At 46.1% G+C, this 13,590-nt stretch overlaps 1 protein-coding gene across 21 annotated transcripts in view; it reads right to left on the bottom strand.

Annotated features, from left to right (window-relative positions):
* EP400 (E1A binding protein p400) overlaps positions 1 to 13,590 on the bottom strand; it is a 77,868-nt gene that overhangs the window by 11,721 nt on the left and 52,557 nt on the right. For 10 of the 21 annotated variants that reach the window (XM_079956256.1, XM_079956255.1, XM_079956254.1 and 7 more), the window contains 14 exons: positions 13,285 to 13,419; positions 12,477 to 12,521; positions 11,714 to 11,867; positions 10,042 to 10,283; positions 8,060 to 8,233; positions 7,531 to 7,578; positions 7,100 to 7,135; positions 5,031 to 5,167; positions 4,289 to 4,345; positions 3,487 to 3,604; positions 1,862 to 2,053; positions 690 to 735; positions 479 to 588; positions 13 to 217 (listed from right to left, as the gene is read on the bottom strand). In XM_079956256.1, the coding sequence (XP_079812382.1) occupies positions 13 to 217; positions 479 to 588; positions 690 to 735; positions 1,862 to 2,053; positions 3,487 to 3,604; positions 4,289 to 4,345; positions 5,031 to 5,167; positions 7,100 to 7,135; positions 7,531 to 7,578; positions 8,060 to 8,233; positions 10,042 to 10,283; positions 11,714 to 11,867; positions 12,477 to 12,521; positions 13,285 to 13,419 (1,699 nt within the window). The remainder of the gene's footprint in view (positions 1 to 12; positions 218 to 478; positions 589 to 689; positions 736 to 1,861; positions 2,054 to 3,486; positions 3,605 to 4,288; positions 4,346 to 5,030; positions 5,168 to 7,099; positions 7,136 to 7,530; positions 7,579 to 8,059; positions 8,234 to 10,041; positions 10,284 to 11,713; positions 11,868 to 12,476; positions 12,522 to 13,284; positions 13,420 to 13,590) is intronic. The other 11 variants (XM_079956258.1, XM_079956269.1, XM_079956251.1 and 8 more) reach the window with 5 other exon arrangements.

Raw genomic sequence — 13,590 nt, forward strand, 5'->3', positions numbered from 1 at the left:
TACACTCTTTACCTGGCGTAACCTGAGTGACTAAGGATCTTGCTTGGGTCTGGACCGGGGTCAGGTTAGTAGTGACAACCGCTGGCGCTGTCACCGATGTCACTGCTCGGACCCCTGGGGTAGATGCTATGGTCACCAGTTCTGCAGATGCAGCAGGTGCGGCAGCTGCTCTCTGTTGAGTATGTACCACCTGGGCTGTAGCCGTTCCTCCTGCGGTCTAAAGGAAAGGAAGAAAGATGTAAATTGTCGCAGCTCTCAAGTTAAGGTTATCCTTGACCAAATGGCTCAAACTCAAGACATCTTGGCAAACCAAGCTTTGTCCTCACCATAGTAAAGAATCCCACTTCCATGATAGGATTTTTTCCAGGTGCCCCTATCTATAATCAAACTGCATCCACACACACACTGGACTCTAGTTGAAATCGCTGCCCTCATTGGGAGCCTGAAAGTGACACACTGGACATCTGAAAATACTCACCGCCAGTGATCCCGGTATCACGGGCGAAGCCAGCCGCTTGTTGATTGGCTGAAAGGTCGTTCCAGGAACCCCAGCCACTGTATTTACAATAACGTTCCCGCTCACTGTAGCTGAGAAACAAAACCAAAAGGTCAGTCTGGGCCTGCAATGGAGGCAGGCATAGTCATTTCTCCACTACCCACAATGCTTTACTACGGGAGGTATAACTTACCTGTCTGCATGCTTGTCCCAGTCACCGAGGTCTTCATTGTGCCAGCCTGGCCAAGAGATAATTTTGGTTAAAGATAGAAACATACCGGGACGTGGAAGGGTTGGCATGCAATGCTGGCCAGGATGTGGCATGAGCTGTGTGCAGCAGCACAAAACTTCTTCACAAACCTTTGAAGCCGGCAGTTAATTAAAAAGCTGGCATTTTAATGAAAGTTCCCCTTTGCACGTGAACCCCAAACCTGTGGTTGATGCCTTCCGAACAAGCCAGGATATGATACAAAGTTTAAATGATGGTTTCCTATCCTGGTTTGTTTGGAAGACATTAGCCCTATTTTCAGAAGCAACTGGAAGATACAGACAAGTGCTAAATCTTGACTTGTTCAGGCGAAGTGAAGCAACAGGAAAAGGGCTGTGGAAACTTGTGTGTGCTCTGGCTGAAGCAGCCAGAAATTTCAGCATTATGCATGAATGTGGGCACCATGTAAGAGTCGTGAAGCTACCTGCTCATATGTGACACAGCTTTCTCAAAATTAGCCAGAGTCCCAAATGATCTCCATGGATATTCAAGCTATGTTTCTAACTGGTTTAAGGATTTAGCACAGAATACACACCAATAAATGTAAGCACAAGTGAAAAAGTAAAAAAATAAATAAAAATGAAGTGGGTTTGTGCTGCTGATAAATCCAAAACTTATTTTAAAAATAACAGGTCCTCTTGGGGGTGGGGGAGAAGTACAAAACATGAATTTAGCCTATAACCATCTGATTCCCTCCCGACAGAAAATCAGGGTTATGGTTTGCAGCCTATAGCAGGTAACATCTTTGCTGCCACCAGTCAAACAAACAGTCAGCATATAAATGGACGTGCCTGGTGTTAAGGCTGGTCACTGCCTGTGCCTGTAGCGCTACAGGATGCTGGTCCTAAAACAAGAATGCAGCCACACAGTTTTGCCCGTGAAAGTTACAAGCCCACAAGAACCCCTGCTAATGTGGCTTGTCATGACACTTCTTAGCCTGCCTCTCCCACACTTTATGATGCTATGCATCCTTTGAGTTTTAGGAATAAGAGGAGACTCTTGCATAGCTTAACTGCCTGAATCAGTCCGGACACGCTCTCCACTCCCCACAGGCATCTGGGCCAGTGGCTATTTGCAACCCCTCGGGAGTGTCTTACCAGCACTGCAGTGTTTGCCACAGTGGTAACAGCCGTCTGCACCACAGCCTGGGGCTGCTGGACTACCTGGGCTTGAGCCTGGGGCTGAGGCTGGGCTTGCTGTACCGCCGCTTGCTGTGTTTGCTGCTGGCCGGCCTGCTGTTGCTGCTGAGGTCCAGCTTGCTGCTGGGCCCGTTGCTGCTCAGCCAGAGCCTGGGGAATAAGGAAGGAGAAAAAGCGGTTGGTTCCTGTTCAAAGGGCAGATAAAAGCATCCCAAACAAGGCGAGCCATTCTCACGCTCCTCTCTTCAATGGGTTGTGAACAGGTGGATATGTTGAATTTGCCTAGACATCTTTATATACAAGGTCCAGTCCCTTCATTTTGTGTCCGTTCTTTAGGGCAGATCTTCATATTACCTTTCCCAGTGTAGGTGGGGGGCAGGGGGAGAAAAATATATAAAGACTTGGGAATAGCTGTTCAGATGCCTCTTCCACCTCATTATATACAGCAGCGCTAGTGGCCCCAAACAAGCAACAGGTTCATCACAGGATAGTCTCTCCTGTCCTCAGAATCAACAGAGAAACCCCCAATCCAGCTTGGGACTGTGGTACAGAAAAATTCCATGTGCCATTTCCCAATAATCTTTTCCTCCGACCAGCCCCAAAATACGAATTTACTTGAGGGGTAAATAGCTGAGATTTGGGGGATTTACAGCAAGGAATTCCTTCCGGTCCACCTTGGCCACTGAGGCCTGGGACACTTTGGTTTGTTTCACATGCCCCTGAGGTTCAGCTTGCCCTAATCAGGGACCGAGTCTTTGGTGTGGCACGTTTTGCCCTGTGGAACTCCTTGCCAATAGAAGTTTGGCAGGAGACATCCCTGTTCACTTTTTTGATGTCTTCTAAAAACTGTATTATTCAGACGGGCCTTTCAAACATGGGCTTAGTCAGGGGGTGCAGGGGGGCAGCTGCCCCTCCCATTAAGAAAATAATAAAAAATACTTAATTGACCAATCATTTCACAGATAACTCAGTTCTGCCCCCCCCCCCAACATAAAGCCTGCCCCCTGCATGCTTTTAAATCTCATATTCTCTGCCAACCCATTCTTACTGATCTGTCTGGCATTTTTATTGCAATGCTGTGTCTTGTATGGCACCTTTGATTATTATGTGTGGAAGTGTGGTTTCCAAATATTTAAATAAATAATGGTGCAGGGAGACAAGATCAATCCCATGCACTGCTGTCCCAGTCTGAATCATACCCTCCCACCACCACCCGACTTCTAAACAAAATAAGAAGCATGGGAGACACTTATCACATGATGAATGAAAGATACACCCATGACGCTATTCCCAAGTTTCAATATTACTGCCCCAGCCGCACTGGCAAAATGAACGTGAGAACATGCCCTAAAAAAACCGAACTGGTAACACAATGAGAGACCAGCCGTGCTGGTAAAACAACAAATTTCATAAATGAACTAAGTCCAGATTAGACTGTGAATAAAGCCCCTACAGTGTCAATACAAAGCCTTTAAATCACATATTTCAAATAGCTGCAGCATACCATATACATTAGTTCATCCCCACTATGGAGGGGGAGGAGTGAGACTGGACCTATCACCAAACAACATCCCCCGACTCACTGTTTCGGCGCAGGAACTGGAATCTCCTTCGCAACGTACCTTCTTCTCCTTTGCGATACGCTCTGCTCGGAGAGATGCAACTTGAATGGGAGGAAGTGGCTTGTCATAGTTGATGCCGCTGGGAATGAAGAGGAACGAACTAAATTAGAAATTATGAAGGGGGATGAACTGGGGCACCATTTGGTCAAAAGTCCAGAGCTTTTATTAAGGCCTACTGATTTTGATGGAAGAGTTGAGCACATGCTTAAAATCACTTCCAGCAATATCAACAAGGACTTAGAAGCTTTTCGCTTTAGCTGGATTGCACCCAATGCAGAGCATCTCTCTGTGTATGTGTGTGTCTCTGCTAAAAAGATCCAACTCCATGGGTAGGCAAACTAAGGTCTGGGGGCCGGATCCAGCCCAATCGCCTTCTAAATTCGGCCCGCGGACGGTCCGGGAATCAGGGTGTTTTTACATGAGCAGAATGTGTTCTTTTATTTAAAATGAATCACTTGGTGATTTGTGGGGCCTGCCTGGTGTTTTTGCATGAGTAGAATGTGTGCTTTTATTCAAAATGCATCTCTGGGTTATTTGTGGGGCAAAGGAATTTGTTCTTTATTTATTTATTTATTTCAAAATATAGTCCGGCCCCCCACAAGGTCTGAGGGACAGTGGACCTGCCCCCTGCTGAAAAAGTTTGCTGACCCTTGATCAACTCCATCCTTTCCCTGTTCTTTGCTTAAAGTGCTTGGAGAAGGGGGGGGGGGCAGGTGCTAATCTTGCCCTATCACACCCCTCCCTCCTACCTGAAGCTTCTTACCTTTCTGCAAGTACTGAAGTGTGTTTTGGATTCTTCTGGAAAGGGTTCATACCAAGTCTGAAATACAACCCAAGAGGACATTTGTTGTCAAAGAAACACATTTCCAAAATGCCCCTTTATTTAAAGGTGGCCGAGGAGGGGAGGGTAGAAAGAATACTCCTGAAGAGAGGAACAGTGCTGTATATTCTAAAGTCACGGCACCAACACATGCACTGACAGATCCACGAGAACACTTTTTAACCTTAAGAAAACACAACATATTTGCATTGGGCAAAGAACCCCAAGGAAGAATTATATAGTGGACTTCAGATTTCTATTCTGTTTACAATCAATACACTGTATATGAAGAACTGCCATTGGAGACAATATGAAAACACATGGGATTTTTGTCAATTACATGTGTTAATTGGCTACCCAATGCCACAACGTTTGTGCTATCAACAGCTGTCTTCTGAACTAACCAAATTAAATATGGAATAATCACTGGATGAAGTTTTTTTCTCATGTCATTGCTATTAAGTCACATCCACCCGATTCAAGAGCTGTTAACTCAAGGATAGCACTTCATGCACCTGATGAACTGGACTAGGGTCCACAAAAAGGCTATGCCATAAAAAGCTACTTGCAATGTGTCACAAGCCTCTGTGGTTTTTGTTGCAATGGACTTGCATAGCAAATGGCTTTTGTATAGAATAGTTTTACTGCAGTGGCTGCAAGAGGAGCGTCTTCCCTATGAACTTACAAGGGTTTGATCGGTGGGCTTCTCTTCCCAGCAATGATTTTCATAATCTCAAAATGATTAGTGTAAAGCTGGGTGTGCGTGGAGCCCTCATCTTGGGCATAGAGCTGATTTGTTCGAAGTGGTCGGCTATTCTTTGTCTAAATATGAACAAACAACAACAAAGTTTTACAAGGCGTAATACAAGACTCTGTAATGTTTCTGCCTACGTAAGAGATCTGGTACAGTAAACTTGCAACTTATGTAGGGCTTCTGTTCCAGGGACTGTGCCTAAAGCCAAAATCGCATTTGATTCAATGACAGGTGGGACTGCCAAAGTCTCCCCCCCCCCGAAATTCACTCCCTTTCTGCCCCCCTTTTAATTTGCTATTTTTGCCAAGCACATGAAGTTGAATGCACACAAGTTAAATGCGAAAGTTGCAGGCTTACTGTATACTAAGTATACAAATACTAAGAAACAAGTAAAGCACAAACTACGATTATAAACTACTAGAGCTTAATCCCAATAGCAGGGTGATCCATGGATCTGAATGTTCCATTTATCACGTTTGTCCCTCTTCCTTTGCTTTTCAGAGCTAAACACGGTGTGGGTAGATGGTTCCTGGATTTATTGGGAATCTGCTGAATTAAGGGCACTGTACAGATGTATTTAATGAATGAACAAATGAATATCTGTATTATTGCTCAACATGGCTGGCTTCAAGCTAGCTTTGTATACAGAGATTGAAGGAGGCTTGCAAGCCAACCATGGGTAGCGCTGTCATCAGTGCAGAGATAAACCTGCTCTATAAACAGCCGTGAAACAGAAAAGGAAGAGAGAGCATGTGTAAGAGATGGGCAGGAGGCAAAGGGGGATATGTGGCTTGCTTTCGCTCTTATAACGATGGCTAATAGGTTATGCCAAATATTGCATCGGTACCAAGTTTGTAAGCTGCTGATTCAAGTGTCAGAAATGTAGGGAAAGAAAAATAGTACCAGATTAATTTCCCATTTTATATAATCATGAAAATGGAGCCTGGAGAATTAGGAACACTTGGGAGGTCCTGGTGGGTAGTATTTCTGAAGTGTACACAAACCTGAAACAACTGACTTCTTATCCCCACACTCCAAAACGATTCTGTCTCATCTCCACCCCCTTTCTTATTACTCTCCTCTTTCCCTCTTCTCCAGCCCACCCTCACTCTTCCCCAATCCCACAAGCCTCTCCCGCTTGCCAGAAGATTAAGGCTGAGCAGCTGAATAATTCTCATTATTGACCCCCCTATTCCATGGGGCAGGTAGGAACTCTGGGCTGACCGGGACCAGAAACAGGGAACCTGGCCTGACCAGTTCAAACTGCACCACTGAGAAGCAGCTTGGCTGGGTGCCCCACAACTCCCTTTCTTTGATTAAGTGCCAAAGGTTTTGTTTTGGCGCTGGGTTTTGTTTTTACAAAATGGCTTGTTCCCCCTGTTTTGGCCCCACCCCCCCTCGGAGCTCCCGTACCCAGGGTTCCTAAGACGTCAGAGCAGTCAAGTCAGTGGGCCAGAGTGCTTAGGGCAGTTACTCTGCCTAACCAGCCATACCGTCACATCAGACCATATCGGCCACAGACTGCCAGATGGACTTGCTAGCACTAATTTGCTTCCTGTACTTATTTAACCCTGCTCTTCTGTGGAAAGCACAGAGCAGCATGCATGGGGACTTCAGAGGCCTAATGTAGCTGAGCCACTGATCAGGTGCACACCCGCTTGTCTTCAGTGATGCTACTTCCTCAGGTACTCCTTCACCAGGTGCACATAAAAATATGCACATGTGCATTCTCTCTCACACTCACTGGTCTCCCGACAAATGCCATGTTAATCGGCAACATCCCATAAATTTCCCTAAATATGATTATCTTGGTCGGAAGAAGAAGTTTAGCAGGAACTGTAACTTGAGGCCAAAAGCTCTTTCTCCATGGCGCCCAACTTTGCCCCTTTGCGGTCTGGTTTCCGGAAAGCTGTTTATATTTGCTGCTATCACCTCTAACCCTACTACAACTAATTTACAACTACACTTCTGCAGGTGTTAAGTTGGGGGTGATACATTACCTGATGGGGCGTTGCAGGGATTAATTCATTAAATGTCTGCAAAGCAATCAGATTTCAAAATGAAAAGTAAAAAAATGCTAGTAACAAAACATTTTTTTTTCAAAACAAAAAACCAAAAAAAGGTACTAATTATAATAATCATGCGGAATGAGGTGGCATTTCTGGGAGGTGGACAAAACACTTTTTTATTTTTTAATTCAAGCTGGCTAAAGTGTGAGAAATCACTCTTCAAATCACATCTTTGAGACAAAGGTCGCCTGGCGCCACAATCTATTGCGTCAACGCGAAATAGATGGGAAGGCTTTAAATGGCTGATTGAGCGTTCAAATCAGGACTCAAATATGGATCTCCTACTTCATCTTGTGTCCACCTCTGCTGATGCTTAAGATACCAGACTGTCTGAATTGGAACAACAATTTGTAAGTGCACACCTTATAAATGCTTTTTGTCTTCTTCTTAGGGTTCGCTTCATACATAAGCTGTAAAATAAGAAGCAAAGTTTGACTTTCTGCGATGGGTTTGGATTTAGATTAGTGACATAAATAGAAAGTCTCTATAAGAGCCAGTGTGGTACAAGTGGACAGAGGGTGAGGCTTAAGGCCCAGGAGATCAGAGGTCAGTACCCTGATCAACCCAAAAAAAAGAGGGGGAGGGGGAACGCATGCCGGGAGGCCTTGGACAAGCCACTATGTCTCAGTCTCAACTCCCCACTGGTAAAACGGGCAAAATGCTGGCCTAACTCACAGGGCTGTTGCAAGAACTCTATAGCACATTGCCGATTTTATTTTATTTCCAAATACAAAAAAAAAAGGGAGGAAAAAGAGTGCCACGTAAAACGATCCAAAAGAGAAAAGTATCACAAGTACGGGTCCTCTCTTTACAGATTTCCTAAGGATTTGCTTATGCTTCTGACTCCCTAAAGCGTGTGAAAGAAAGTTGCCTACTTCGGCTTACACCCACCTTCCCTTCTTCTCTCGGAATGACGACGTTTTCGTAGCGGTTGCGACACTGTTTCGGGGAGCGGTAAACTCGGCTGCAGGAGTTCACTACGTCGCTGACCAGATCCCAGTTGGGCGTGTGAGCCGGGGACACGACTGCAAGGTTGAGAGGCAACTCCAGCAACTGTTTGACCGCCTGCAAGGAAGGGGGAGGACAGAAAGGAAGTAAGACTGTATTGCTATCCTCTCCACTAGTGATATCTGGGGAGTGAGTGCTGATTCTGATGTGTGGGTGGTCCAGTTCTGGTTCCCTAAGAGGAGGCACTTGGGAGGAACAAAAGGTTTGCAGCAGTACAACCGGGGGGGGGGGGGACGCAAACCTGAGGTGTGTGTATGACAAAACAGGACTACACATGGTCAGTGGCCACAGAATGTGGAGTATCTGTTGGAGTGGAGGACCCAGAAAACAAGACAGGAGAAGGGGAATGGAATGAAGTAACCAGAGAGACAGAGCTGCTTTCTGGGGTACTTGAACAAGAGCACCCCACGCTGCAAGACTTTGTTGCGGGTCCCACTTGCTTAATAAAATACGTTACAGGTTAGTATGTTGCACATGAAGCTGAACTCACTATTTTATCACACTTTATCAGCACAAAACTGATCGTAAGAGCCCTGTGTAGCCCGATTAGGCTGAAGGCTCATCTAGTCCGGTATCCTATTCTGCACCCATGGGAAGCCTGCAAGCAGAGCATGAGCACAACAGCACTCTCCTTTGACCCCCAGCAAATGATAATCAGAGGCGCATTGCCTTTGACAGCGGAAGCAGAAGACAGCCATTGTGGCGAGTGAGGACTATGTAAATGAAGGAATGGGGTATGCAGAGTGGGGCTGCAGTTTTGCAAAATAAAATCAACACAACTGCGAAAACTTGACTCCTCCATATTAACTGGGGGCATTGGGGTAGGTTTAGTCAACACCCCATTGGTGTCTCCTTAACCTTCTCCAAAATTAGCAAGTGTCTTCCATTTACTTTACAGGGAATAGTTTAGGTCATCATTGTGGTTGAAGCAAAACTGGCTCGATACTGGTTGGCCATTATGTCCACCAAGCGGGATCCCAAAAAGCACAACACATGCCAGATGAATCAACCTATACAATATAAGATCGTCTTTGGACACACACACACCTCTGAGTATCTTTGGTAAGCGGGGTAAGCTGGGGAGCTCTGCCTATGGAATACCCCCACCTGGGAGGGTTACCTGGCATCCCACTCAACAAATTATTACTTTTAAGTTTTTAAACTCATTAATTTCAAGTAAGAAACATACCCATACAAGGAATACAGACCTTAGTAGCTGCACAGAAAATAAAGAAAAATAGTGACTAACGGTTACAGTTTTAGACATTCCAAGAAAGGCAATCAAATGAAAGTGTTGAACTTTTTAAATTATTATTTTCAAAGGCTTTTAAATCTTCTGAGGATGCTGGTTTATGCTGCAACCAAATCCACCTGTTCTTGCACTGGTTTATTCTGTTGCCTTTGCCTTTTAAATGACTTCATGTAGCAATGTCTACCACCCTGGGAATACTCTTATTGGGAGGGGGCACTGGGGACTCAATAAATAAAAATAAGCAGCGCACACACACCCCGCCAGACCTTTTGTCTGTACGCTGCAGAGGAAGGTGAAGGACTTTGAAGTGAGCCCAGTTCTTGCCAAGCCTTTCTTGGAACGTACCTGGCACCTAGTGGGTGGAGTGGGAAAGCATCAAGCACCCAGGACTGCCAGATGGCGACAAACTGGGAGAAACGCACATTTAGCTATTCAGCAATGGAGTTCTAGCCAACTAAATTCTACTCCGAGCAGACTCGCTGAAAATCAACGGGTCTGCGTTGGTTATGCCCATCAGTTTCAATGGGTCTATTCGGAGTACAAGCCAGAGGTGAGTGTAACCCAAAGACTTCTTGCATCTGCGGTGAACCCAGTGTTGCAGACGCCATCTCACCTGGAGGAGCGCCCAGTCCTCGCTGATGAGCCACTCGGGATTGTCTTGGCCCGCCTCCGCAGCCGGCTTCACAAGAGTCGGGAGCGGCTTTGCAAACTGGGTCTGCTGCTTCAGAAGGATGTTCTTCTTCTGCTCTTTGCCTTCCCGCTTCATTTTCAGCATCCCCAGAGTGGCTCGGTCAAAGAGTGACCGGGGAGGGATAACCGTCTCCCCATGGCGCTGCTTCTTCTTCCTTCCTGCAGCTGGGAAGAGGGATGCTGGGCTCAGTGAAGCAGTTGGTGGCGGGGAGTGGGAAGGGGCAATGAACATACAAACTACGCAAGGATGTTAAAAGTTATGAAAGGGTTTCCAAAGCCCTCAAAAGGCCACAGGCGTAATAAGCTTTGATCCACCACAACGCCTATGGTACTCTGGCAGATCAGGGAGGTTTTGAGCTGTTTGCTGGGCAATAATTAAAAAAAAACCCAAATCCCTAACACTTTCATAAATTTAGTGATCTGGGCAGGTACTAGTTGTACCAATGTGGAGGGCAGGGGGAGACCCACAGCCGTAAAACAAATGAGGGACAAAGAGCACTTGTGCCACTGCAACCAGCCAGTAGGCGCTAATGCTTTAGCACCTCTGCCACCCATGTGCTGTATCATCCACAAACCTGGCAGGCTGAGCTCTGTGCTTCGTAGGTGCCCCCTAGGCTGCAGTACCAGAAGTGTCATCACCTGCCTGAGCACTTTGTCAGCTGACCATAACAGTCAATCCTTGAACATCCCCTGCAAAACCTCGAGCCCAGAGAACCTGGGGCTCTTCAGGTTGAACTTCATTTCCCATCATCTCTGACCACTGGGCTATGCTGTCTGGGGCTGACAGGAGCTGAAGGTCACAAACATCTGGAGGGCCACAGACTCCTCAACCTGAGCCACCTGTTCATTTCAGAAAACCTAACCTCTCCTTCTCCATCCCCTTATACTGCTGGTTTTGTAACACCACCTCTTGTCTGCCTTGGTTTACACTCCCTGCCTCTGGCCCTGAGACTTCTGGGTAAGAAACTTGTGTGAGGTCAGACTGTTTGTCCACCCAGCCCAAGGTTGTCTACTGCAGGGGTAGCCAATGTGGTGCGCTCCAGATGTTGTTCCCATCAGACTCAGCCAGCACAGCCTATGGTCAGGGATTATGGGAGATGTAGTCCAACAAATATCCAGAGAGTACCACACTGGCTATCCCTGGTCTGCTGACTGGCAGCAGCTCTTCAGTGTCTTACGCAGAGAGAGGTCTTCTGCATCATCAGCTACTTCATACCTTATTTTAAAGAAAACAAACAAACTGGAGGTGCCACAGGTTGAACCGGGAATTTCTGAAAAGCACATGCTCTGATTTTATCTCTTGCCTATCCTGGAATGTTCAGAATTTGATCCATGCCTGCCTCTTGCCTCGGACTGAGTACCAGCACCCTCCCACAACCTAATTGCCTGAGGAGCCCCCTCCTGCTGGGCCTCACAACAGCACAACCCCACTTCCCAGCCGGTTTCTCAATGTTTAAAATAATCTTTGGAAAGCCTATGACATAACAGCAACTTTCTCAGCTTGGGCTTCCTGCAACAAAGGAGTTCCACACCCACAGAAGCAACGCCGGGAGGTGTCTGACAATGTATATCCTACATAAAAACCCGATGTTTACCGGATGGATCCGTTTTGTGGCGCTTACGCTCCTTCCTGACATACACGGGGGGCAGTTTGGACTCTGGGATCGGGGTGCTCTCATACATCAGGCACATGACGGAGTCGATATAGATGTCGTTGTCATCCTGAGGTGGCGTTGGGGGAGTCCAGAGCTGTACAAAGCATTAGAAGAGAGTTACCTCGCTTTGTGTTCTTGGATAAGCAGAGGGTGTGCGTGCGTGTGGAAGAGGAAGAGGAAGAGGAAGAGTGTGTACGGGGTACCTCCAGTTGCAAACGGGATCCGTTCCAGAGGTCCGGCCGCATCCCGAGGTTTTTGCAACCCGGAGGACACATGCGCATGGCACAGTTTATCGCTTCTGTGCATGCACGCGTGGCACGGTTTAGAGCTTCTGCACATGCACGCACGGGGAAACCTGGAAAAATACTTCCAGGTTTGCCGTGTTCGCATCCCGAAGTTTACGTAAGCAGAGGGATACGTAAGCAGAGGTGTGAATGCACTAACATAAGAAGGCCCTGCTGGATCAGGCCAATGGCCCATCTAGTCCAGCATCCTGTTCTCATACTGGCCAACAAGCTACCTGTGGGAAGCCTGCAAACAGGACCATGAGTGCAACAGCAATCTCTCCTCCTGCAGTTTCCAGGAACTGGTACTCAAGAGCAAACTGCCCCTCAGTAATAAAACGTGTGTGTATGCGTTTTCCTCGCCTCCGCCCCACATCCACCCCCACGCTGAAGAGGTAATAAAATCAATACAGACTTACTGGCATTATTTCAGTTTGTCCATCTGGGCCTTCATAAATATATTCCTGGAGCAGGGAGCGGGGGGAAGAGAGACACACTTAGTTCTGATGAAACCAGAGGACAAAATAGCTGTCTTCAAATATCTAAAGGGCTGTAACATGGAGGATGGAGCAAGCTTGTTTATTCCTGCTCCAGAGGCTAGGACCCGAACCAATGGATTCAAATTACAAGAAAGGAGATTCTAACTAAACATCAGGAAGGACTTTCTGATAGTAAGAGCTGTTCAACAGTGAAAGAGACTTCCACAAAGGGTGGTGTGCTCTCCTTCCTGGAGGTTTTTAAGCAGAGTTTGGGTGGCCACCTGTCATGTATGATTTAGTAGAGTTGGACTAGACGACCCTCGGAATGCCTTCCAACTTCTTCCAAGAATCTATGAGAAGCACAATTCATTTTATCCCCGTGGTGGTCCTACTTAAGAGTATACTAAATGAAATTATGTCTCTTGGTCCATTAATTTCAATGCATCTAGGATTAACAGTGGATACAACCTTTTAAAAAAAGAAAAAGCTAAGGAGAGGTAATACACCCCCCTTAAATTAAAAAAGCCCAATGAAAACTAAGGACCAGTACCCAATGAAATATTAGAAAAATGGAAAAACTCTGGAGTGGAAGAGATGGCCTGCCCTGCTTGAGGTCCTTATAGCTTCTAGTATCCTAGAGGAGAGCTAGGTTGGCAATCCATTGGAGATGAAGGGACATAAGTGTTGTTTTCCTGCAGGTTTCCCTCAAACGTTTTAAGAAGTGCATAAAAGCTGGCAGGTAAATTACTTTGTTATATGCATCTTCCCGAGTGTAGGTGAGCAGTTCCTCCTCTTCCCCGTCCAAAAGCATTTTCTCCTCTTGTTCTTTCAGCGACTTCAGGTGATGATTTTCCCACACCTTTTTGGCAGTTCTTACTTCCATCTAGGTAAGATATATATTTTTATATATTTAAAAGAAAAATGTAATGTATTAAGATCAATTACAAAACTAACTCAGGAATCAGCAGGAGGTATAAATTTCTGGGTTACTTGCAGTAGACCGATAAGGATCTCTGACCCCAAATACTATTTAACAATAGCAGCAACAAAATGA

The sequence above is a fragment of the Podarcis cretensis genome, assembly GCF_951804945.1.
Source record: "Podarcis cretensis genome assembly, chromosome: 16".
NCBI classification, from domain to species: Eukaryota; Metazoa; Chordata; class Lepidosauria; order Squamata; family Lacertidae; genus Podarcis; species Podarcis cretensis.